Below are 24,934 nucleotides of genomic sequence, written 5' to 3' on the forward strand. Positions count from 1 at the left end.
AATATACTTGTTGAAACGCTTGAAACCTGAGGGGGAAAAAAATGCACAATATAGTTTTATTAGCATTACTCTTCAACTCTTGTTTTTTATAAAAAAAATAAACTCTTTTCTTTTTATATAGAATAATATAACTTATCGAAAACTTAAATATTTTTGCAGAAACCAAGAACAATTAATTCAAAGATCAAGGTTTTGCTAGATGGACTTATACTTTTAGGTCATTGCACCAACATGCTAAGACTAATTTATTAGCAGCTTTTTCTTCTTCTTCTTCTGGTACTACTCCGGCAAAATTATTCCGAGTTGTTGCTCCGCTGACGCCGGCGTCGACTGCTGAGTTCTCCGGGAAGATTATGAAGCCGGAGATGAGAGAGGAGAGTTTGAATAAAGTTATGAATTTGAGTTGTTGGGGTCCTAATACTGTCAAATTTTAGCTATGTTCCGCGGACTCTTCAAAATCATTGTATTCGTGTCGGATCATCCAAAAATACATTACATTTGGATGATTCGACACGCACCCAGCGAGAGTCCTAGCAACATAGGATTTAGGTGCTAGTCTGCTCTCTCTTTTTTCTAATTCCTTTTTATAATTATGGTGTCCAATTTGAGCGCACCTAAATTATTTTATCATATACTTATCCAATTACTCCTTTCATTTTAATTTATGTAATCATATTTCCTTTTTGTTCTGTTTAAGAAAGAATACTCTCTTTTTTAATTTGGAAATAATGATCAAGTAGAAACATAGACACCCTAATCTTGTCAAGATTTAGAGTGTCATTGCACACAAATTAAATCAAGTTATCAATTATGAATATAACCTCTTTTTATTCACCCGATGTCCGATATTTTTATTGAGGTCCAATTAAATTTGGATTTGCACCGGTAAGTCTCATATTGAGGGGTAAAGCACTTTCTAATAAAGACGATTCTATGCTCAGAGTTCGGACTCGTGACCTCTTATTAAGAATGAAGGAGTATTTACTACTTCACCACAATTCTTGTTGGTAACTGTGAATACCACCTTTAATAATTAATCGAATTAAAGAAAATTATAAGTATTATATATCAGTACAAATGCCTTTTCTTAAATGATTTTAGAAATCAAAATCATCTTGATTTGGCTTAGGTGAAGTTAACAAAGCAGTATAAATTCTAAGTCGATCCTCTCCTAACGAAGAACAACGAGACAATGGCCTTCTTGGTCTAATGAATGACAAAGAAGTAAGTGTTAAACGATGTTTATATCTCCTCCAAGCCAATTGAATAGCAACAGCACCCCAAGTTCTCCACCCTGGTGAATAATATCTTGCACTTCTCTTCACTTTTTCTTTCACAAATGTATACCTGAAATTAACAGGGACGGATTTAGAATTTAAATGCAATGAATTCATTGTTTACAATTCTTGAGTCGAGGGCCTTTCGGAAACAGCCTCTCTACCTTCATAAGGTAGGGATAAGGTTTGCGTACACACTACCCTTCCGAGATTCCATTTGTGAAATTTCACTGGATTTTTTGTTGTTGTTGTTGTTGAATTCATTGTTTAAAATTCTTAGTACTAAATAAATTTTATTACTAAAATTATGAGTTCAAAACTTAATATTTCTTCTATCCCAAAGAATGTTAAGGGGTTCAGAGTGCGAGTGGCAGTGTACATAATTTTCAATGTAAACTTGGACATAAAATCTTTAACTTTTGTTTAACTAATATATACATATCTAAAAATTATAAGACAACTAGTATAAATCAACATAGTTAGCATGGAGGGAACTAGGGGATGCAAAATTGTATATATAAGGTTAAAATTATTCATTATGTATATAGTAGATTTTGAAAATTCTTTTGACTTCTTCATGTGTTTAATTCTTTATATTTTGAATTACCCTAGAGTAAATCCTGGATCCACATGATAATTCAAAATATTTTAAAACATTTTAAAAAAGTCATAGTTAAATAAAAATTGTTGACTCCCCAAATAGTTAAAATGGGACAAAGAGAGTATATGTTAAAATTTTATGCTTATTTACATATACCTTTATGTTTTGCGTAAAAAAATATTGAATTCAACTGAACACGTAACTCAAATACTGCCACTGACCTGAAATGTTGTGTGACATACTTGACGTCTTCGGCCTCGAGCCCGAACGCTTCGGTGGTCTCGAGCGTCACGAGTGTCGACGATGACGGTGGTAGCCGCTCTACAAAAGGCCGCCGGAGGCACCACGACAGAAGTTCATCTCCGCTGAAGTTGCCGGGACCTAACATGCAACAACTTTTTACTCCATCTCTCAATAATTGGCTACTTTGTAGATGACCTCTTACTATAAATAACATTCTCTGAACTGGATCACCCTCCTTTGTTATCTAACCGGAAAAAAAAAAAAAAAAGGGAAGACGATGGAGTCAGAGGCAAATTCAGAATTTTAAATTAGTGTTGTAATTTTAAGTAAGTCGGTATAAAATTGATGATGTTCATCTCATTGAAGAAGTATTAGGCATGTGCCTAATAAAAGTTTCTTTAGTTTGGTAGCCAACCTTGTTGACTTGGTTTGGTTAGGTAGCCAATCTTGTTGAATTTCTTTGGTTTGGTAGCCAACTTTGTTGGACTGTGAAAAGTGTGTATAAATTGTCAAATATTGTAGGCTTTAGAGAGTGAAGCTAGCTCTATAAAAGGAGAGCTTCAACTCTCATTTCTTCACACCAACAAAGAGAGAAAGAAAGAGTGAAGTTTCACAGACAGGGTATAAGAAAATAGTCTGTGAGGAAAATAGAGAGTGAGTGATATTGTAGTGAGGTGGGAATATCAAAAGAGGGTTATTTCTTTTGAGTATTGTAGTGGTCTTTGGAGTATTTTACTCGGACCTACAAAGTGTAAAATTCCTTACTATAGTGATATCAGTTGTTCTTCTCGGGGCCGTGGTTTTTTCCCTTATTAAAAGGGTTTTCCACGTAAAAATCTTGGTGTCGTTGTTACTCTTTTATTCTTGTTAATTACCGTATCTCGGTGTTACATTATTATTCCGCTTTTATTACCGTGAATATTATTTCTGTGGGAATTTATTCCCAACAAAAATATCACGGTAGGTACGTAGGAATAATTTTATAAATGGTTATTCAATTTTCACTTTTATTGCATCAGAGTTACTAAATAATACAAACAATTTAATGAGATTCGAACATACTGTTTCGCCCTTAGTAAATATCAGGGACTTCACGCGATCACATATGTTCTCCAGCACCAAATTATCCATATGTTGAAACAAAGGCACCTGAATTAATAAGCTAGTTAGGAATAAAAAAAATTTAGAAGAAATAACCGAGAGAGTCGTACATTTAATCACTTTAAGTTAAAAATAACGGCACATGTATAATATACGCAGCAACGGAGCTAGGAGGTAACTTACGGGTTCGGTCAAATCCAGTAAGTTTGTCTGATATAAATTTTGTATTTATGTTATTAAATTCATTAAATATGTATAAATTTTAAATTTAGAACACAGTTATTAATACTTGAAGTTGTTTTTTTGTAAAACTCGAAACCCATAAAATTCAAATCCTGAATTCGTTTTCACCAAGAATTATGGGCAAAATACAAAATTGGCAGGTCGACCGAAGTTAATTGCACTTGCTAGCTAAAAGTACATAAAATAATTTTAATTTTTTATATATACTGCATATATATACTAAAAAATATACATTTTGTCGGTTATTATCTTAGAGCAACTAAAAATATAGGTTAAACCACCAAAAACTTTACCTGTCTGACCAAGTCCAAACACAGATGATATTTAATGTCCCTCCTAAGGCCCTCAGGCAGATTTCTGATCATTTCACATTCATCAACTCCTCTCATTGCTGCCCATTTTTGCCTTTCAAAATTTCGAGTTCTCTGCTTTAACTCTCGAGGCAAATGTCTTCTCCTCATCCACCATTCTATATTTCTCATCTTTAGTTGCATTGCCTGTTTCTTTGATGTTGTTGCATGCAAGAACACCTGCATTACATGTATCAACATATGCCTCGACGTTTTATGCATTAATAGTGTAAAAAATATTTATACGATCGAGTTACTTATAATTGGTAACTAGTAAAAGCTAATTAACCATCTGTTATCATAGGCTTAAATGATACTGATTAATTAACGCGTAAGAAACTTTACACTGTCAGTGTATATAGGAGTGTAACTTAAAGGGTGAAAATTATTTGCACTTACGAAATTTGCTTTAAGTATCAAACTTCACCTCCAACTTTAAACGACAGACATTTTTCTCCTTCTATTCTATGCAATAACTACCGTTCAAAGTTGGAGGGGGGGGGGGGGGGTGTCCCCTTCGTTATTATTTATTTCTTTATGTCAAAGACCAGAAGCTGGAAACATCGTTTTTTTCATTCTTTTCTTATTAGGTCGTGTATTCAAGTATTGTATACGTCATTAGTCCGATCCTTTGTAGGAACTACCGGTAATAACAAACTTGCAAAATGGATCCGTTTAATTATCATAAAGAGATTAAGTCAAACTACAACTTCCATATATTGACAGGTAAAAATATTTTTATATTATCAGGTCACCTAAAAGATAACTACATGTAACCATCCATAAAAAGTAGAATTAGAAATTTGAAAAATAAAGAAAATTTTACCTACTAGCTACACATATACTAAGAATGTAAAAAACATTATCATATTGGTGTTAGATATAAGTTAAATTCTTCATATTATTACGTTTTCCATTTATTAGAGCAATATAATATTTCTCTATCAAGTGGTAATTACAACATTAGGAAATTTACCTTGATATTACCAATAAACATGGTGACCAGAATTAGCCCAGAGGTAAGAACGATGATTATGAAAATCACTTCTAGCCAATCTGTTGTGCTCTCCAAGTTCCCAAATGTACTGTTCAATATAATCATATATGCATAATCCACTTTGATTAATTTGTTTTTTACTCAATATAAACATAACCAAACAAAAAGAAAAACCACTAATTACTTTCTCCGTTTTAATTTATTTTAATTTATGTGGCATAATTTCACTAGGCAAGAATAAATTAAATTTACGGTTTTGAACATGCCAAAAGAATTGATTGGCTATAAAATTATACGGTTAATTAACATATTTGGCCAATCTGTCAAAATTAATTACAATCACTAATTAAATATATATATAAAATATACACTGACTATGTATAAAAAAAATGTATAATAGATATTAATACATAAAAACTATATATTTTTCGGCTATTACAATTGTGAGCGGTTACACCATGCAAATAGGGGCGAAGCCAGCTTTTGTTAAGGGTGGTCTAAATATTACGAAAAATTATACTGTATATATATATAAGTAAAATATTAGATTTCAGACGTATATGACATATATTAAACACTCTTTGTCAGTAAATTTTTTACTTCTTTTACGTCTGAACGCCCTTAAAAAAATTTCTGACTTTGCCACTGCATGTAGACTTCTAAAAGCTTTCCATTAAGAGTAAAATGAAAGTTTATTTAAGTTGAATAATTTTTAAAATTTAAATAACTATCAATTTTTTAACGAACTAAAAAGAAAATACTATTACATAAATTGAAACGGAGGACGAAATAAAATTACCTGAGAGTCATGAGACCCCAAAAGATGGGAAGAAGTATCTTCTCAAAACGATTTTCATTTGCAAAAAGTTGAACAGTCCATTTATAAGCTCCATAATCAAAATTTTCTCCATTGTTTAAGCATGTAAATCTTGCATTACTGGTTTCTCCCCAAATTAATCGACTTTTTTCCTTCACTAAATTACTTGTTCCATAGTAAATTGGCTCTTGACATGCCAACATTTTGAGGCCACAGCCATTTGTAACTCTGCACTGTTCTTTTAGACATTTTGCTGCCCTTTGGATTCCTAGCAAGTACCAACATGCTCCCACGGCCTGCTCCAGTGTCGGAAACAGAATTTTTATCAAGGGGATTTAAAAAATAAAAATAAAAAGTAAACACACGAAAACATCGAATATACATAACATAAAAATAATATCGCCTGCTCAATATTTATGACCACAATTTTTAAATGTTTTTATTTCTTTCTTAGTGAGCGTTTGGACATAAGAATTGTGAAATTCGGGAAAAAAAGTAAAAAAAATTCAAGTGAAAATGGTATTTAAAAATTAGAGTTGTGTTTGAACATGAATACAATTTAGAGTTATTTTGGATTTTTGTGAGTGATTTGAAGTGAAAATTTTGAAAAACACCTTTTTGGAGTTTTTCAAATTCCGAACAACTACAAAATTCAACTTCAAGTGAAATTCGAAATTTTTATGGTCAAACACTAATTACGAAAAAAGTGAAATTTTTTCAAAAAAAGTGAATTTTATATGGCCAAACAAGCCCTTAAACTCCGTGTCTATTCAAATTTTGCAACATAAATTGAAATGGAGAGACTATAATTAAGTATGGGTGGATTACTCGTTCTTAGTTCATATATTTTGAACTTTTAATACCCCATATGTTTTATTTTATGTAGCAGTTTTTGACGGGACATGAAATTCAATTAAAAAAGAAAGACAGACTTTTGACACATATCAAAATTATTCTTAAAACTTGTGATCCTAAACATATTCTAACATTTCCATTGCTACAAGAGCATTTCATTAAGGGATACAACGAAAATTTTAAAGCTAATAAAGAGTTTCTACAAATAGAAAGACGCCACTTTATTCTTTTTTAAACGAACTAAAAAAAAAAAAGTAAAGCCAATGTATTGACCTGTTATAACAAACTACTCACTTAATTTTTCGAATTATAGGATCATGTTGTTATAAACAATTACACTACATGTTATTATAAGTAATTTGACTAATGGTGTAAAAGTATTACTCCTTTAAAATTTGTAAGTACAGTCAAATCTCTTTATAACAATCTTGTTTGTTTTGAAATTGTTTGGCTGTTATACTGAAGTACTATTATAGAGAACATATATTATAACATAACATGAACGATTTGTTCCAAAGAAAACTTAGCCGTTATAATAAAATATTATTATAAAGGATAGCTTTTATAGAAAGGTCTGACTGCGCCAAAATGTAAGACAAGATCGTCCTTACGTGCGAGGCGACAAAATAAGCAATGGTATTAAGAGCAATTCCCCACCAAACAGTGCCAAAGATGTAGCCAGAGAGATTCTGCATTCTTCTCAAGAGGCAAACGGAGTGATAGATTTTGGGCAAATACTGAAACAGAAACATTATTAATAGTACTGTCATCACTGTTGTTGTTGATCCTTTCTCCAATAGAGCTGGGATTCCTACCCACATCACTAGCTGCAAATTTTGTTTTGTGAATTAATTAAGTACGTCCAAAAAATTTGAAAACTATATTATCATGCTAAGCTATGTTGGTCGGACTTTTCGAAAATATCGCCAGGTGCGTGTCGGATCCTCCAAAAGTAGTGTATTTTGAAGAATCAGACACGAGTATGACAGCATATTGGATAGTCTGCGCAACATAGGTGCTAAATAGTTAAAAATTAATGTGGAAGTGGAAATAATTAATTATAGTGACACCTTGTTGTATTTGAAAATAATTTAATATTAAACTTCTTATATTTTTTCTTAATTGCATGATTTTATTTGCTATACTAATCTCATATCATATTTAAGATAATAAATTTTAAAAATTCTTTTGTTTTTCTTCAAGTTCATGGTCCGTCAAATAAATTCACATAAAATAAAACGAAGGCAATAAGAAAAAAATTTAACTTTTTCATTCGTATGAGGTTATCTTCCGCATGCACAAAATATGTCGAAAATAAATGTCATTTGCAAAGATAAACACATAGCCGGAGCAGAGGCGGAGCTAGGATTTCAAGCTTATGGGTTCGTAATTCTAATCTTTTTAATCTACTGGGTTCTAAATTAATAATTTATACATATTCAATGGATTTTTTAAGATAAATACAGGGTTCGAACCAAAGCTACTGGGTTCGGCCGAACCCAGTAGCTACACTCTAGCTCCGCCCCTGAGCCGGAGGCAAAGTTAGAATTCTAGTTAGGCTCGACGGAATTCAATAACTTAGGCCAAAACCTTAATTATATTTATGTTAAGAAATTTACTAAAGATATATAAATAATTTATTTAAAATCTAATAGTAATAAACAACCTTTTCAAGAATTCAGAACTCATAAATTCAAAATTCTGTATCCGCCTAATAATACTTTGTTGTACAAATTTCCTTAAAAATCAAGGTTATATCACATGCCTACTGCTATTGTCGCTGCATGCAACAAAAGCAACGGATGACATGCATGCCAGCTTTGTCATCTTTTAGTATAATTTCATGCTAAATTCCAAAACATATGATACTATTTGGCATCACCTTCTATCTACTATTGATACCTCAGAAGATATATGCACCATTTTGATTCAAAATAAAACAAATTGTGAACCGGAGCGAATTCAAAATTTAAAGCTTATGAGTTTTTACGGAAACTTCAAATTAATTAATATACCTTAATAATTGGGTTTACTGCCAAATATTTATGAATATTTAGTAAATTTCTTAATATATATTTAGGGTCTATGCAAAAACTATCGGAGTCCTGTGAACCTATATATTGTACTCTATGTCCACGTCTGATTGTGAATAATCTAGCTAGATTTATTTGTTGATTCTTTCAAGAGCATGAGCCATAAGTTGAGCTAGTCCATTGAGTGCGAGTTCAGTCGAACCCAGTCATTTTTGCTTAAATATTGTATTAGTATTAGGAAATTCATTAAATATGTACAAACATTTAATTGTGAACCCCGGTAACTAAGACAAGCTATGGGTTTCATGGCAAATTCAGAACCTATCAACTTTCAAATCTTAGTTCCGACTCTGGTGGTCATAAGCTATATATATTGTTCGGACTCTCCAAAACGATGTTGCACCAGTGTCGGATCCTCCGAAAATGTACCATTTTTGGAAAATCTTATACGCACCCAATGATATTTTTAAAGAGTTCGAGGAACATAGGACGTAAGAAATGAATAGAACAAACTCACCTGGGGTAAAGGGAGGATAACAAAGAGATCAAAAAGGAAACCCTTCTTCGCCTTAAAGTATGGCTGAGCCACCATATGATTTCGCCGCGATCTGTTGATCATCTTGAATTGCAACCACATGTTCCACACGTGCAATGCATCGGTCATGCACCGGAGCGCCGTCACGGTGACGGCGAACCAACCGTCGACGAAGAGACACATGCAACTCTCACTTATAGAAAGAGCATAGAAAAATAAAGGGTCTAAAAATAGCCCTATGGCACATGCTAATAAAAATACTCTGTTCCATTCTTGAACCCATTGTGCTCTAGGGTCTATTATCTTATTTCTTGAGAAAAATTCTATGAATAATTCTCCTTTATTTCTACCTTCTTGAAATTTGTTACATTCTTGTGAGTTATTTTCTTCTTCTTCTTCAACAATTTCTTCGTCGTCGTCGTCGTCCTCGTTGTAGTCGTCACTGACACTGTATATATCCTCGTAATGACTAGTCATTTTTAATTTTTTTTATAGTAGTAACTTTTTTGTATTTGAGTACCTCTGCAGGATAGACTTCGACAGAAAAGTGAAGAGTAATGGAAGTAAGTGATTGAAGGAGGTGGGAAGAGAAGGTTTATTTTAGTTGGGTTTTAGAAGGGAAGAGAAGAGAATATATGCAATATATATTTGAGTTATTAGAGGAAAGTATGGGGTTTATAACAATTTCAAGAAGAAGACAAATTGGAAGAATTTCCTAGACTGACCCTTTGGTAATTTGTAGCATCTATTAATGAAAATGAAAATAGTAAAACATAGCAGATTGGTAATATTTAGGTAGGGGTTTAAGGTAATTATTATCCATAATAATTAGAGTAAAATAAGGTATATAATGTTCTATATTCAACAGGTTAAATTACATTGATTATATAAAAATACACTTAAATATCATCATCACATATAAGTTAAAGCATTTAGTTATATATATACAACGTCATTATAAAGAAATTTAACTAAATTACTGTGATTTTTTTAGTTCTCCCTGGATTAATTAGTGGTTGTTTAACTGGTCGAATTAAGTAATAAGTACTTATTTTCTCTTCGATTATCTGTGCATACTTACTATCGACATCTTTAATTAATTCTAGAGTAAATTTATTACTCCCTCCGTCTCGTTTGTGAAGGTATTTGACTGCAAAATAAAGAAATTTTGTTGAAATTGTGGTCTAAAATATGTTATAAATCTTTTTGTGACTATAAAATTATGTCATTACGTTAAAAATGAAGAGTTTAAAATTAAATTGTTCTAAATATAAAAAAGTATCATTATCTTTTAGACAAATTAAAACTTAAAATACATCGCATAAAGAAAAACTGAAGTAGCATTTTACGCTAACAACAACAACAATTGTATTCCGACAAGTGGGATCTCAGACCTTACCCCTACTTTATGCAGGTAGAGAGATTGTTTCCGATAATCTTTCGATAAGTAGCTATTTATAATGTTAGAATAAAATTCAATATAATAAGTGAGAAAAAAGTTGAAAGGGGTAATATTGGAATAAAAAGAGTGAGAAATAAGGAGACAAAATGTGGGAAAGTTTAAATAAGGCAAGAAAAGATTTGGAGGAAGCTGCAGAGGTTGGCAAAAAAAGGGTCAATTTCACGAATAAGTTTGAAAAAAACAAGCTTCGACGTAGTTTCCTTTTTTTGTTTGTTTGCAAATGAAAAAATGGAAAAATATATATATATATATATATATATCTACGCACTATTATAAGATTACTATTACATCATGTATCGTTTTCGATAAAACAGACTTAGAAGCTCGATTTTGAGAAATAGAGCCGTTAGAAACTTGAACACATCATCTTAATTGCCATAAATATTCCTTCAATCATCACCTCAAGATTTTCATCGAGTTTAACTTATAAACACTGATAATTATTTTACAATATCATATTAACGTGACTTATATGTAGTCAAATAGCATGGGTTAGCCAGTTTTCGGACTAGTAATTGAAAAATAACCAGTGTTTGCGAAGTCATTGAAAAATAGCCACTATTTTGCTGCAACAAGAAAAGTTTTCCAACATAATATATTGGAGATTAGTACAACTGTGTATGAACTTCTAGCATATTATGCTGGAACTCCAACACACAAAAAGTTCAAGCATAATATACTGGAGATTGGAACACATGTGTATGAAATTCCAGCATATTATGTTGGACCGGTATATTATACTGGAACTCTAGTATATTATGCTGGAAGTCCAGTATATTATGCTAGAACTCCAGTATATTATACTGGAGTCCAGTATATTATGCTGGAATATTTTTCGGATTTTGAATAGTATTTTCGTTCAGATTTATCTTTACATGAAAAGTGGCTAAATTTCGATTACGTTTAAAACTATGGCTATTTTTCAATTACCACTTGTAAATCTGGCTATTTTTTAATTTCACCCATATAATTGCGACGTTCATGACAGAGGGCGGGCCGATGAGGACAGATCAAAGAGAAGGACTGTCAGGCTTTTAGACTGATAAGCTTCTGAAAAAAGTGTGCACATAACACCTTAGACGAATCCACATCACAACGAGAAAGAAAAAGAGAAAAGCTTTATAAGACAAAACACAAGGTCAAATGGTACGCGCATAGGAAGAAATAAGATGGTATAATACAATAATAGTTTAATTTTCTTTTACATTGTTCATATATGTAAATTAAATCCTTCTATCCATTCCAAGTTTATGTTCTCTAATCTCCTCTTATTACTCCATAAACTTTGTAAACATTGGGGCATGGAAGAAGAAAAGCATATTCTATTGTAGAGCTCACCAAGGGGAGACTTGTAGTACACTAACTGAATACGTAGTTTAAAAAAGAACGAAAGACTTTTGAAATTTATAGTCTTAAATATACAATGATATTTTTGCGACTATAAAATTAAATTATGAATGATAAAATAAGAGTTTTAAAGTTAAATTATTTTTAAATATATAAAAGAGTCATTTTTTTGAACAAAATAAAATGAAAAATTATGTCGTTCAATCTATCAGCTCGGATCCTGAATACGGCATTGGTTAGTATACGTATAAATATTGCGCATATAGTGTAATATCTCCCGTTTGAATCCAAATTACTGAATTCTGTCGAACCCGTTGTTGCGGAAGCCAAATGTATATAGTGTGAATAAGTCACAACTACTATACCAAAAATTATGACAGCCACCAAATAATAAATAAGACAATAAAACAACAATAAAGGAAACACCAGAATTTACGAGGTTCGGCTAATTTTGCCTACTCCTCGGACACAACCAATATTTTATTCCACTCCAAAAATACAAGTGAAATAATACTAAAGAGAGAAGATACAAATGCCTTAAATAGATGAGAAGGCAAATGAGAGGTGTGTTTAAATCCTAAACATTAGGCCTTCTTTTATAGGGGGAAAATCCCCCCCAAAACTATTCATTTCCCACCGATGTGGGACAAACATTTCTGCCAACTACTTTAACAAATCTCCACCTTGGCAAAATTCCACATCTTCAATTTTCTCTCAATAACAAATTTTGATTGTGTCTTCATCTTCAATCTTCAGTTTTCAACAATGTTGATCAAATCCAAACAATGTTGAAACTTGACCGCAGTCACCACCTTTGTCAGCATATCAGCAGGATTCTCCGTAGTATGAATTTTCTTCACCGTGACTCCACCTTCTTCTATGATTTCTCGTACGAAATGATACCGAACATCAATGTGCTTCGTCCTTCCATGATAAACTTAGTTCTTCGCTAATTGAATAGCACTTTGACTATCACAAAAAATTGTGATACCTTTTTGTTCAACACCAAGCTCCTTTAGCAATCCTTGAAGCCAAATTGCCTCTTTCACAGCCTCTGTAATAGCCATGTACTCTGCCTCTGTTGTAGACAAAGCAACTGTTGACTGCAAAGTAGACTTCCAACTAACTGGTGCCTTTGCAAAAGTAAACACATAACCAGTAGTTGATCTTCGTTTGTCCAGATCACCCGCAAAATCTGAGTCACAATATCCAACTACAGACTGATTGTCTTCCTGCTCAAAAACTAACCCGACATCTACAGTATTATGAATATACCGTAGAATCCACTTCACAGCTTGCCAATTCTCCTTCCCTAGATTGTGCATATATCTGCTAATAACTCCAACAACTTGTGAAATGTCAGGCCTTGTGCAAACCATTGCATACATCAAGCTACCAACAGCATTTGCGTATGGTACCTTTGACATATACTCTCGTTCAACTTCATCCATTGGCGATATAATAGTACTTAGCTTAAAATGGGATGCAAGTGGAGTACTAACTGGCTTAGTCTTGTCATCTATGCCAAAACGTTGAAGTACTCTCTTCAAATATTCCTTTTGAGATAAACAGAGTTTCTTTGAACGTCTATCTCTAATTATCTCCATGCCAAGAATTTTCTTTGCCTCACCCAAATCCTTCATCTCGAACTCCTTCTTCAGTTGAATCTTCAACTTATCAATTTCTTCCGAATTCTTGGAAGCTATCAACATATCATCAACATATAGGAGAAGATATACAAAGGAACCATCTTTAAGCTTGCGCAAATACACACAATGATCGTATTTGCTTCTCTTGTACCCTTGCCGCAACATAAACTCGTCAAATCGCTTGTACCATTGTCTAGAAGATTGTTTCAATCCGTACAATGATTTTTCAAGTTTGCACACCATATTTTCTTTTCCAGCAACTTTGAATCCTTCTGGCTGAGTCATGTAGATTTCCTCCTCCAAGTTTCCATGTAAAAACGCAGTTTTTACATCCATCTGAACTAGTTCCAAATCCAATTGTGCTACCAAAGCCAACATAATTCTAATGGAGGAATGTTTTACAACTAGAGAAAATACTTCATTGTAATCAATTCCCTCCTTTTGAGCATATCCTTTGGCCACCAATCTTGCTTTGTAGCGAACATCTACTTGGTTAGGAAATCCTTCCTTCTTTGCAAATACCCATTTGCACCCAATTGCTTTCTTTCCCTTCGGGAGATTGGCCAATCTACATGTATAATTCTGATGAAGGGACTGTATTTCATCATTCATGGCAATCCTCCACTGATCTTCTTCTGAACTTTGGACTGCGTCTTTATAAGTGGTAGGAACATCATCAGCTACAATTGAGGTTGCACAAGCAACCGTCTCTATGAGACGAACAGGTTTCGTTATTGTTCTTTTTGGCCTGCTGGTTGCTATTGATTCAAGTTGTTGTTGAGGTTCCTGAGTTGGAATCTCCTCTACTGGCTCTCCTTCCAGAGGGTAATCTTCATTTGTTTCCTCCTCTGCTTCTTGTGTAGGAAAAATAAATTTTCCCTCAAACTCCACCTGCTTAGAAGCACCTTTATTTTGTTTGGTATCTTCTGTTACCTTATTTACCATAGCAGATTCATCAAAGGTAACATCCCTGCTGAATATTATTTTCTTTGTCATAGGACACCATAAGCGATATCCTTTGACTCCAAAAGTAATTCCCATAAAAATAGTCTTCTTTGCCCTTGGATCCAATTTTGACTCCGTCACATGATAATATGCAGTTGAGCCAAACACGTGCAAAGAGTCATAATCTACAGCAGGCTTTCCATACCATTTTTCAAATGGTGTCTTGCCATCAATAGCAGCAGATGGTAAGCGATTAATGAGGTGGCATGCATATGTAACTGCCTCAGCCCAAAATTCTTTGCCCAAGCCAGCATTGGACAACATACACCGTACCTTCTCCAGCAAGGTCCGGTTCATACGTTCAGCCACTCCATTCTGTTGTGGTGTATGTCTGACAGTGAAGTGTCGGACGATGTCATCATTTTGACAGACCTTATTGAAATGATCATTTTTGTATTCACCTCCATTGTCTGTGCGAATACACTTGATCCTCTTGCCTGTTTGATTCTCCACCATCGTCTTCCATTTGAGAAAAATTTCCAGCACTTCATCTTTGTTTTTCATTGTATACACCCACACTCTTCGAGAAAAATCATCAACAAAGGTTACAAAATAGTGTTTCCCACCCAATGAAGGTGTTTTGGAAGGACCCCAAACATCAGAGTGTACATAATCCAAAATGCCTTTAGTATTATGGATCGCTGTACCAAATTTAACCCTTGTCTGTTTCCCTTTGACACAATGCTCACAAAACTCCAAGTTGCAAGCCTTTACTCCTTTTAACAATCCTTGATCTGATAGAGTTTTCAAGGATTTTCCTCCATCATGTCCCAAGCGCATGTGCCATAGCTTGGTTGCTTCTGCCTCTTTGTCGTCACTGGATGTTACTGTCGCTGTCCCAATAACTGTACTGCCACGATAGCAGTACATATTATTATTCTTCCGATTAGCCTTCATTACCACTAGTGCACCGGAGCATACTCTCATCACTCCATTTTCTGCAATGATTTTGAACCCTTTTGATTCTAGGGCTCCCACAGAGATGAGATTCTTCTTCAAGTCTGGTACATATCGAACATCTGTTAATGTTCTGATCATTCCATCATGGTTCCTTAATCGTATTGAACCAATGTCATATGAGGTAAGAGGGTTGTTATCCGCTGTGTGGATGACTCCATATTCTCCTTATTGAAATTCCACAAACCAGTCCCTGTTGGGACACATATGATGGCTACAAGCCGAGTCCATCAACCATATGTCTGATGATGTTATTGACTCTGTTGTAACTAATGAGAAGTCTGAATCATCACAATCAGCTACATTTGAATCCATAATGGCCTTTCCATTGTTATGTTTGGCCATATTCTTCAACTTCGGACAGTCTTTCTTCCAGTGCCCCTTTTCTCGACAAAAGGCACATTCATCTTTGCTGGGTCTGGATCTTGACTTGGATCTTCCCTTCTTTGTCCTCGTTTGACTTTGAGGACGACCCCTCACAAATAGTGCTTCTCCTTCTCCGCCCTTCTGTTTTTCTCGCTTTCTTTGTTCATAGCTGTACAAAGCCGAACAAACTTCTCTGAGAGAAATTTCGTCATTTCCATGGAGTAGAGTAGTTTCAAGGTGCTCGTATTCATCAGGAAGTGACGCCAACAACATTAAGGCCAAGTCACCATCATCATAAGTTGTATCCATATTTTGCAAATCTGTGACCAACTTATTGAAACTGGTGATATGTTCATTCATCGTGGTACCAGGAACATAAGTGAAGTGAAACAGTCTCTTCTTCATGTACAATTTATTTTGACTATTTTTCTTCAAAAATTTATCCTCCAGTGCTTTCCATAATTTACTTGCAGAAGTTTCCTTTGTGTATGGATATTTCTGCTCTCTGGCAAGGTAGGATCGAATGGTGCCGCAAGCAACACGATTGATAATTCTCCAATCTTCTTCTCCAATAACATCTGGTTTCTTTTCTTCAATGGCCAGATCTAGCCCTTGTTGAAAAAGGACATCTAGAACCTCGCCTTGCCACATCCCAAAATGTCCGGACCCGTCAAATATTTCTACCGCAAATTTCGCATTTGACACAATTCTTGTCATAAGCGAAGATGTCAATGATGACGTATTGTTGACACTTGATGTAGATTCTTCTTGTTTATTGTCTCTCATCTTTGACACAAATATTATTTAATAGCTGACGACACAAATCAAGATTATTTTCTTTCTGGTGTGGAAGATCAGACTAAGCTGCAACCACAGAGCATACTTAGACAGTACCTTGGCTCTGATACCAATTGTTACGGAAGCCAAATGTATATAGTGTGAACAAGTCACAACTACTATACCAAAAATTATGACAGTCACCAAATAATAAATAAGACAATAAAACAACAATAAAGGAAACACCAGAATTTACGAGGTTCGGCTAATTTTGCCTACTCCTCGGACACAACCAATATTTTATTCCACTCCAAAAATACAAGTGAAATAATACTAAAGAGAGAAGATACAAATGCCTTAAACAGATGAGAAGGCAAATGAGAGGTGTGTTTAAATCCTAAACATTAAGCCTTCTTTTATTGGGGGAAAACCCCCCCAACTATTCATTTCCCACCGATGTGGGACAAAGATTTCTGCCAACTACTTTAACACCCGTAACTTGTATGGTAGATCAACAAGTGTGTAGAGTGGGTTTGAGGGAAAGGAGCACATGAATTTATTGTGGAGGAGTCTGCTCCTTCATAAGCTTAGCTGGGTTCTTGATAATATACTCTTCAATTTTTTGGATTGGCACTGTAAACTTTGTTGTTTTTACTTGTAGAGACGATGAAACACTGACACTTCTGTTATAACAGAAATAGTACACTTTCTTGAACTTTTCCTTGTCTCCTCCAATTGTTTGTTTTATTCCGAAGCAAAAAAATTTCTATACTAACACATAAATATGGTCCATCCTTCCTACTACCCGCCAATGGTGGAGGCACACCTAGGGATGTACAAAGGAAACCGAAAAACCGCACCAAACCGATAATTCGAGTCAAACCGAGAAAAAAAATCCGATTATGGCTTGGTTTGATTTGGTTTGGTGTTAGGAAAAAAAACCGATCATAATTGGTTTGATTTGGTTTTAACTAAAAAAAGCCAAACTGAATCCAAACCAACCCGACATTACATGTAAACAAGTTTTAAAATATTTTATACATAAAAATAATTATTGTAATGTAAATTATAAATATTTTTTAACCTTTTTCATAGTTCTCTCTTTTAATGTATTATTTTAAGCTTTGATTTAGAACTTTTGGATGGTCAAATATGTTTTATAGCCCATAAAAGTTAGTGACTCAAATAAATTTCAACGCAAAATCAAATCGATAAAAATGTTAACAAAAAAAATTCAATTCAATACTAGGAATGATAATAGTATTAGATATTTATTTTCTTAGTTTTCCTTTTTTTTGGCAATGAATTTTCTTAGTTTTTCATTACTTTAGATAGTGAAAATACATAACTTACTTTTAATATTATTTAGTTATGTATTTAATACTTAGTACTTATTAGTCGTACTTATTTTAACATGATTTAGTACTTTTAGATTATATTTATTTTTATTATGGCTTATTAATTAGAAATATTTATTTTATGCGATTTGTTGACTATTTCAGTATAATCATGACTCATCTCACATTATTTTGTATTATTTTATTGGGTAACATCTTATCTAGTTTTATACTACTAGGACCTAAGAAATATTAGAGCACAAATTATAAATTTATGCCATGAAGATTTTGTCGAAAAATCCGAGAAAATCGAAAAACTCGAGAAAAATCGAGATTGAAAAACCCGACTTTTGTTGGTTTGGTTTGATTTGGTTTATAGATTTAAAAATCCGAGACAATTGGTTTGATTTGGTAATTGAAAACTCGAACCAACCTGATCCATGTACACCCCTAGGCACACCAATAATTTTGGCTCATGTGTTCGTGTATATGTATTTTTTTTATAACTATGGTGTCCTGTCCGATACAGTTTGCACACACAGTTAACTACTTCTATAAGGTACCTGTTATCGCCTACCAGCACAAGTACACGGGTAATTCTGTCCACCGACGCTTGAACAGTGCGTCTAGATGCATTTATACTTCTAATTATGTACCAACAGTCACACAAAAGTTTTACGCACCATGGTGCTGCTATATCTACTAGAGGCAGACCTATAGTAATCAGAAAATTACACCAAATGACTTTGAAAATGGATAGTTTTGATTTTTTTGACCCCCGCTTGCCTATGGACAAACCTTTAAGAACAAAAGTCAAAAGTTTTACCCGTGGGACAAGCGAGGGGCAACACTTGTTAAACTTGAAGTTCTACCCATATGGGGCAAGCGGGGTCAAAAAATCAAGAGTGGCACCGAAGTGTCATATTTGTTCAAATCACCCTACAGCAATAGGGATAGGTTTACTTGAGCCAATATTTTCAGTTTATAAGGAAATGACTTCACTTTTAGCAATTTCAGAATTTCACAAGAATATACACCTTTAGATGTACAGGAAAAACTAAAGGGAGAAGCGGCTTGACTTGAGGTCTGTAAAAGGGATTCTGATTGAAGCTACAGTTCATGTTTCATTTCTTGTAAGTTATCACTTGAAGGATCAAGATATAATCAATAGATCAATGAAATTTATCGATAAGTTTAGATGGCTTACCCTGTGAAAAAACACAGCATCACAGTAATATTGAACATATTGATGTGGAAAAAAGACATATTGTCAGTTTTTGATCAACCTCTGCAAAGCACAATTAAGATGCAGCAACAATTTAAAGATTTCAGAGAGCTGGATCTCCCATTGCAGCTCGCCAAGAATGAAAACAGGCAGAGTGCTACTATGTACATACAGATTAGCTATTTTATCTAAGGAAAATCTTCTTCTTCGTATTCACACGATTAGCCACATCCCTTTTATTATCAGCATTCACCTGCATTAGTAACATTGTAAAGAAAGTTAATCCTTTTGCACAATTGCTTCTCCCACTGAATTACTATAGGTGTACGGACTATCTGACACCCCATAAATAACAATTGGAAAAAACCCTATCAAAATGAGATGCAAGAGTGACAAATCTAATTATTCCTCAAAACAACCATACAGCTTATTATCCAAGGGCCTCGATAACTAATAAGTATATGCTCTAAAATAAATGTGCTAACTGGTCCAGCTGGATGGGCTTGGTCCAGCCCTGCACTTGGCTCAATTCAAAATGGGCCAGGCCGTGCAAATTTTAAGGGGATAAGAATTATTCCTCAAAACAACCATACAGCTTATTATCCAAGGGCCTCGATAACTAATAAGTATATGCTTTAAAATAAATGTGCTAACTGGTCCAGCTGGATGGGCTTGGTCCAGCCCTGCACTTGGCTCAATTCAAAATGGGCCAGGCCGTGCAAATTTTAAGGGGATAAGCCCGGCAAAGACCACGACCCCTAACGGTAAACAGGACTTGTAAAGGGCTGGGATAGGTCAGGCTATTTTCTTTTTCAAAAAAGAACATTTCCTATATTTTCTTTTATCTTTGGAATTTCTACTTTATTCTTTTAGGAAATATCTCGGTTAAAAGTGGACTTTCCCTAATTCCTAGCTGGTCTGGACCGGGCCGGTCATGGTCCAGGTCACTTCACTGGTTGAAAAACCTAGGACCAACCTTGGCTCAGTAACTGGGCCGGGACCGTACAGGCTCAGTTTTTTCTTATTGGTCACTCTGGGCTTTGTTTTATCAAGCTGGTTAGTCCGATTTCATGGGGCATCTCAGGTCTACTTTAATAGTTGTTAGGACTGTTGCTTTAAAAGTTGTTAGGACTGTTGCACTCCATGAAATAAGGCCACAAACTACTGACTATGATAAATGAATACTCTAAATTCTGCAATCTGTCTCCAGAATGAGCTTCACCACATCAATTTGCATATACTAATTTAATCTATAGAGATACCTTTTTTTTCTTTTTACAATTGAACAGAAAAACTAACAATAATAGTAGCTTAGAGCACAAAGGTTACCATCAAATCACTAGACTTTGCTTTCTCACTGCTTCGTTTATTCTCCTTCGTGTAACTTGTGAATTCTGTACAACACCTTTGGTTGCCGTAGATGCTTGACTTCTGGGTCATACCCATTCTCCCAGCCACATTCACCTTACTGGTGCCAACAGTCCTAATGCACTGGCTACCTCCAATTCTAGCAGTAGCCTTCGAGACCACAATTGAGGATACATGATCATTGGCTCTTCGAGAAATAAGAGGTTTTCTTTGTACATTATGTTGATGTACCTATAACATAACACAAAAATTGGATAAATCAATTAGTTTGTCATTCGTTGAAAGCGACATGAAACGTTATGAAATAATGCATCACGAACATCGAACAGACTAAAGCCTGAGAGCAGCTCAATTTATCTAAAATGTTTGCCCTGGCTCAAATGCTCAACAATTTAAAGATGGTCAAAAACTACGGAAACCCTTCTCAATCTCCAAACCTATCAGTAAAACAAAAGGCAAAAAGCATACAAATTTTATTCAATAGCCTACCTAATCATAACCTTTTACTGAAAATGAAAAGGGGAAGCCTGCCATATAAGCTTTTCAAACAACTTTTCCAGTCTCTCACCTTTTCTTTAGCACCTTCATTCCTAATGGACGAAGAAACAGATCTTCCAGTAACCAATTTAATGTTAGAAGTTTTATCAGGAGGTTGAACAGGAACCTTGGACATCTTTGTCTTCTTAATTTCTCCAATTGGAGCTCGAGCCATCTTACTTGCATTTCTACTATCTGGGATTTTCTCTTTATTTTTTCTCTCATTTAGATTCTCCCTTTCCTTGTAGGGGTTTGAAGAAGATCCTACACTCGACATACTTGAAGAAGATTTCTGACCTTCTGACTGCCTAAAATTGTTTGCCTCCATTCTTGATGCTTGTCTTGTAACACAACTTTTCCCCAGACTTACTCTTAGATCTGACAAGAACCCGCTAGTTCGACCAAGTACTTGATCAGACACTTTGAGAGACTTCTTTAAACTGTTAATGCCCAATGATTTTTGGTAATGTTGTTCACCGTTCTCCGATGTAATGCAGCTTCTTGGCAGGCTTTCGTATCTCGTGACAGCCAAAGAGTTCGAGCTAATTTTTTCATTGCCAGAACTAAGATCTGGTGGCTGACAAGAAGAACCTGAGTCTGAAGCAGCAGAGTTTGTTAATTTTTGGGAGCTTGCCCTCTGTTTAACTACTTTACAAGCTTCTGACTCTGCAGCTGAAGATTTAGAGCTTAATTGTTTAACTGGATGTTTCTTATCCAAGGTAAGCCAATGATTTCCTTGTCCCAATTGTCTGTTTCGGAAATCTTTGCCTCTTGATCTTGAAACCGAAGGTGGAAGCTTAGGAGAACATGACCCCTGCAACCCGAGCTCCAGGTTTATGGAACCCTCTCCAGCATGAGAAAATGCAGATTTCAACATTTTAGAAGAAGCCTGGTGAAACCTAAATATTCATTCAACGTAAGGATACCACGTCGATATAGTGAAACTGCTTAAGTAAGAGAGAAGATGCTTACGGATGGCTTATGTGGAACCAATCATCGTCCCTGCAACAAAAAGATGAATATGCTGGATCAAGAAACTAATTTCTCAAGCAACCAACATGAATTTGAGAACCTAACAACTTGTGTAGATGCTTACTTTTCTTGATAGGCAGACTTATATTCTAAAGTAAGGTCCACCCACATAGGGGCCTCAATTTGATCCTGCAAAAATCAGCATCAGTAGAACATCAACCATAAACACAAAATTATAATGTAGGCCATGTAGACCACTCTAACAGTTCAATTTTATGGACACATTATAATTACAGGTAACAGAAAAGGAAAAGGCAATGGCAAAAGACTTGATCAACTACGCCTCAATTCCAAATAAGTTGACTGCTATATGAATCTTATGTATCCATTTTGTTCTATTCAGGCCATCTCACTCCAAAAAAAAAAATTATTTCTCTCCTTTTATCCTGATAACCGAGAAATCTGCTACTTCCAACTTTGAAACTCGGTGGATTAAAGGCACCCCCCCCCCCAAAACCCAAACATGGTTCACCAGTTAGGAATAATTTGTCTTTCTTTTATAACTAAGGAACACTGTTGCACTTGTATGGATATTTAAAATGAATAGTGAGTACTGCAGGCAAAAGCAGAGTAAAATACACTCAAATAAGAAGAGGTGCTACGAACATAAACCTCATGAGTCACCTCAGCCCCAGCTATGAGCTGTAACACATAATCATATGCAAGAAGGAAGTATGCCTTAATGGACAGGTATACTAAAGAAGGGGAATCACTTGCTTCGACCATAAAAACAGTAACCAAAACCAGGGGTGGATGTAGAGGGGAAGGTATGGATTCATCTGAAACAGTAGCTTTGACTCGGGCACTATATATATGTTAAAAAATTCACTAAATAAGTACAAATAATTCATTTTGAGTCCAGTAAATCAAATGAATTATGCTATAATTCGAACTCGACCCATGAAGTTCAAGTTTTAGATCCGCCTCTGACCAAAACCATATTGATTCGTAAGCTTCTGTAGATAAGGGATGCAAGATCAAGATTGCAAACAAACAAAGAAACCCAAATGAGGCTAAAAGATATTGGATTAACACGAGTACCAATGAGAGATGCCAAAGAATTTCCATTCTTTTTTTCTACACAAATCCACAGAAAAAACCACGTGAAACTCACAATATCCACCATTAAACATACATTTTATTAACATTTACAACTATACCTCAACCCAAAACTACGCAAAATGTTCTTAGGAAAACTCATGCTTCGCTAACATGTATTTTTTTTTTTTTGATGAAGTAATAATAGATTTCATTGCTGGCATTAAGAAGATGCATAATAATACAAAAGTTATGGAAGCAAAAAAAACTTTGTTAGCTCAATTACAAAAAGACTATTCTAGTACCAGGGAGCTAACGAAGTTCAAAAAGTTGTCAGGAGAATCTAAGGGGGAAAGGTAATGCCAACTACAAAGATACAATAGACATCTAGCCTTGAGGGAATGATTTGAAGTTGATAAACCTTCAAAACATCTGTTGTTCCTTTCTGACCATAAACACCAAAAAATACTCGCAGGAATCATCTTCCAGATTTGCCTGATGGCCAAATCTGGAAGCATAAATTGTCTTTGCTAACCATTTCTTCGCTAACATGTATTTCAATTGTCTTTATAAACACAGTAACATGATGGGAGCATAAATTCCTTAAAAAGAGTAATTACACTACCAAAGCCACTACTTCATTATTACAACAACAACAACAACAACAACAACATTACCATTTTTAGAATAAAAGAATAGTTCAAATAGTAGGATGAGGTGCTCTGGGTAAACATAAGTAGTTTAACTGAAATTTTTTATCTAAAAATACTTATAAACTTGATATCTTAAAGTAAATTAATCTTTAAATGGTTTTACTCAAATTTAGGCAAATTGACTAATCAAAAGCTAGATTTTACGATTAAATCTAAATGGAGCCAGCATTACAAACCAAGCTACTATAATAATTCAATGTCCTAAGCACCAATCCAACAGTATATTCCATAGATACTAAAATCCAAGGGTGTAGCCTAGTGATCAATGATGTGAGTTGAGAATCATGAGGTCTCGGGTTCAAATCCCAGCCAACCAAGGAAAAATACTACTAGGTGATTTCTTCCCATCTGTCAAAGCCTTGGTGGATAGAGTTTACTCGGTACTTGTGCTGGTGAGAGGTAGCAGCAGCCCTGTGGAATTAGTCGAGGTGCGGGTAAGCTTGCCCCGATACCACATTTATAAGAATATAATAATAATTCCGTTAGAGAGATATATGAGTAATGACTATTATAAATTGGCTGGTGTAAGAATAACAAAAACACATCTATCGAAATTCCATCGTATCAAATGCAGAAGAATTCATACAGTTCACAGACATTCAGATCCATATTAACAAAGCACAACTTCTTACAGGACTTTTAACAATTTTTTGATGAAAAATTAGGAGGTCCCAATTACAACTGCCACCTCAACAAAACTAGTTGGCTCAATTACACACACACACACACACACTTAGAAAATATAAAACAATTAAATATACATTTTCAAGGTAGTAATAGAAATTACCAGAAAAGCCCAGTGATCGAACTGTTCGCTGCATTTTTTGTTCTTAGGGAAACTTTCAACGTCATCGGTTCCGCCATTTTCAGCAGGAAGCTTGTTTACCCGTTTTTTGATAACCATTTCTTGAGTTCACCGGACTTCAGAATCGGAATTTGTGATTCCGGCAAAAGTAAATTGATTTTGTCAGTGCGTTTTGGCGTTTTTTAGGTTGAAGGGATTTAAAAGCGCAAATGGCTCGAGGTCATCTGAAATTGAAAATGTTCTAATATTGCAATACGGTCCTCG

The 24,934-nt window shown here is 34.6% G+C and overlaps 2 protein-coding genes across 4 annotated transcripts; both read right to left on the minus strand.

Moving 5' to 3' along the window:
- Positions 1-1,001: 1,001 nt before the first annotated feature.
- Positions 1,002-9,702, minus strand: LOC107807685 (cyclic nucleotide-gated ion channel 4). Of its 2 annotated transcripts, XM_016632117.2 has the most exons (8): positions 9,035-9,702; positions 7,096-7,311; positions 5,612-5,925; positions 4,792-4,900; positions 3,759-3,995; positions 3,184-3,270; positions 2,100-2,365; positions 1,002-1,347 (listed from the first exon to the last, which is right to left on the minus strand). In XM_016632117.2, the coding sequence occupies exons 1-8, from the start codon at positions 9,527-9,529 to the stop codon at positions 1,098-1,100; spliced, it is 1,974 nt and encodes a 657-aa protein (XP_016487603.1). In that variant the 5' UTR covers positions 9,530-9,702; the 3' UTR covers positions 1,002-1,097. The 2 variants fall into 2 exon arrangements, with proteins under 2 accessions (XP_016487603.1, XP_016487604.1); XM_016632118.2 differs by lacking the exon at positions 7,096-7,311.
- A 9,477-nt stretch (positions 9,703-19,179) lies between these two features.
- Positions 19,180-24,886, minus strand: LOC107807684 (uncharacterized). 2 transcript variants are annotated; one of them, XM_016632115.2, is made up of 6 exons: positions 24,653-24,886; positions 22,179-22,243; positions 22,055-22,084; positions 21,114-21,981; positions 20,507-20,776; positions 19,180-19,430 (listed from the first exon to the last, which is right to left on the minus strand). In XM_016632115.2, the coding sequence occupies exons 1-6, from the start codon at positions 24,767-24,769 to the stop codon at positions 19,362-19,364; spliced, it is 1,419 nt and encodes a 472-aa protein (XP_016487601.1). In that variant the 5' UTR covers positions 24,770-24,886; the 3' UTR covers positions 19,180-19,361. The 2 variants fall into 2 exon arrangements, with proteins under 2 accessions (XP_016487601.1, XP_016487602.1); XM_016632116.2 differs by lacking the exon at positions 24,653-24,886 and having other exon boundaries at positions 21,114-21,971; positions 22,179-22,249.
- Between the last annotated feature and the right edge of the window lie 48 nt (positions 24,887-24,934).

Source organism: Nicotiana tabacum, chromosome 1 (assembly GCF_000715075.1).
Source record: "Nicotiana tabacum cultivar K326 chromosome 1, ASM71507v2, whole genome shotgun sequence".
NCBI classification, from domain to species: Eukaryota; Viridiplantae; Streptophyta; class Magnoliopsida; order Solanales; family Solanaceae; genus Nicotiana; species Nicotiana tabacum.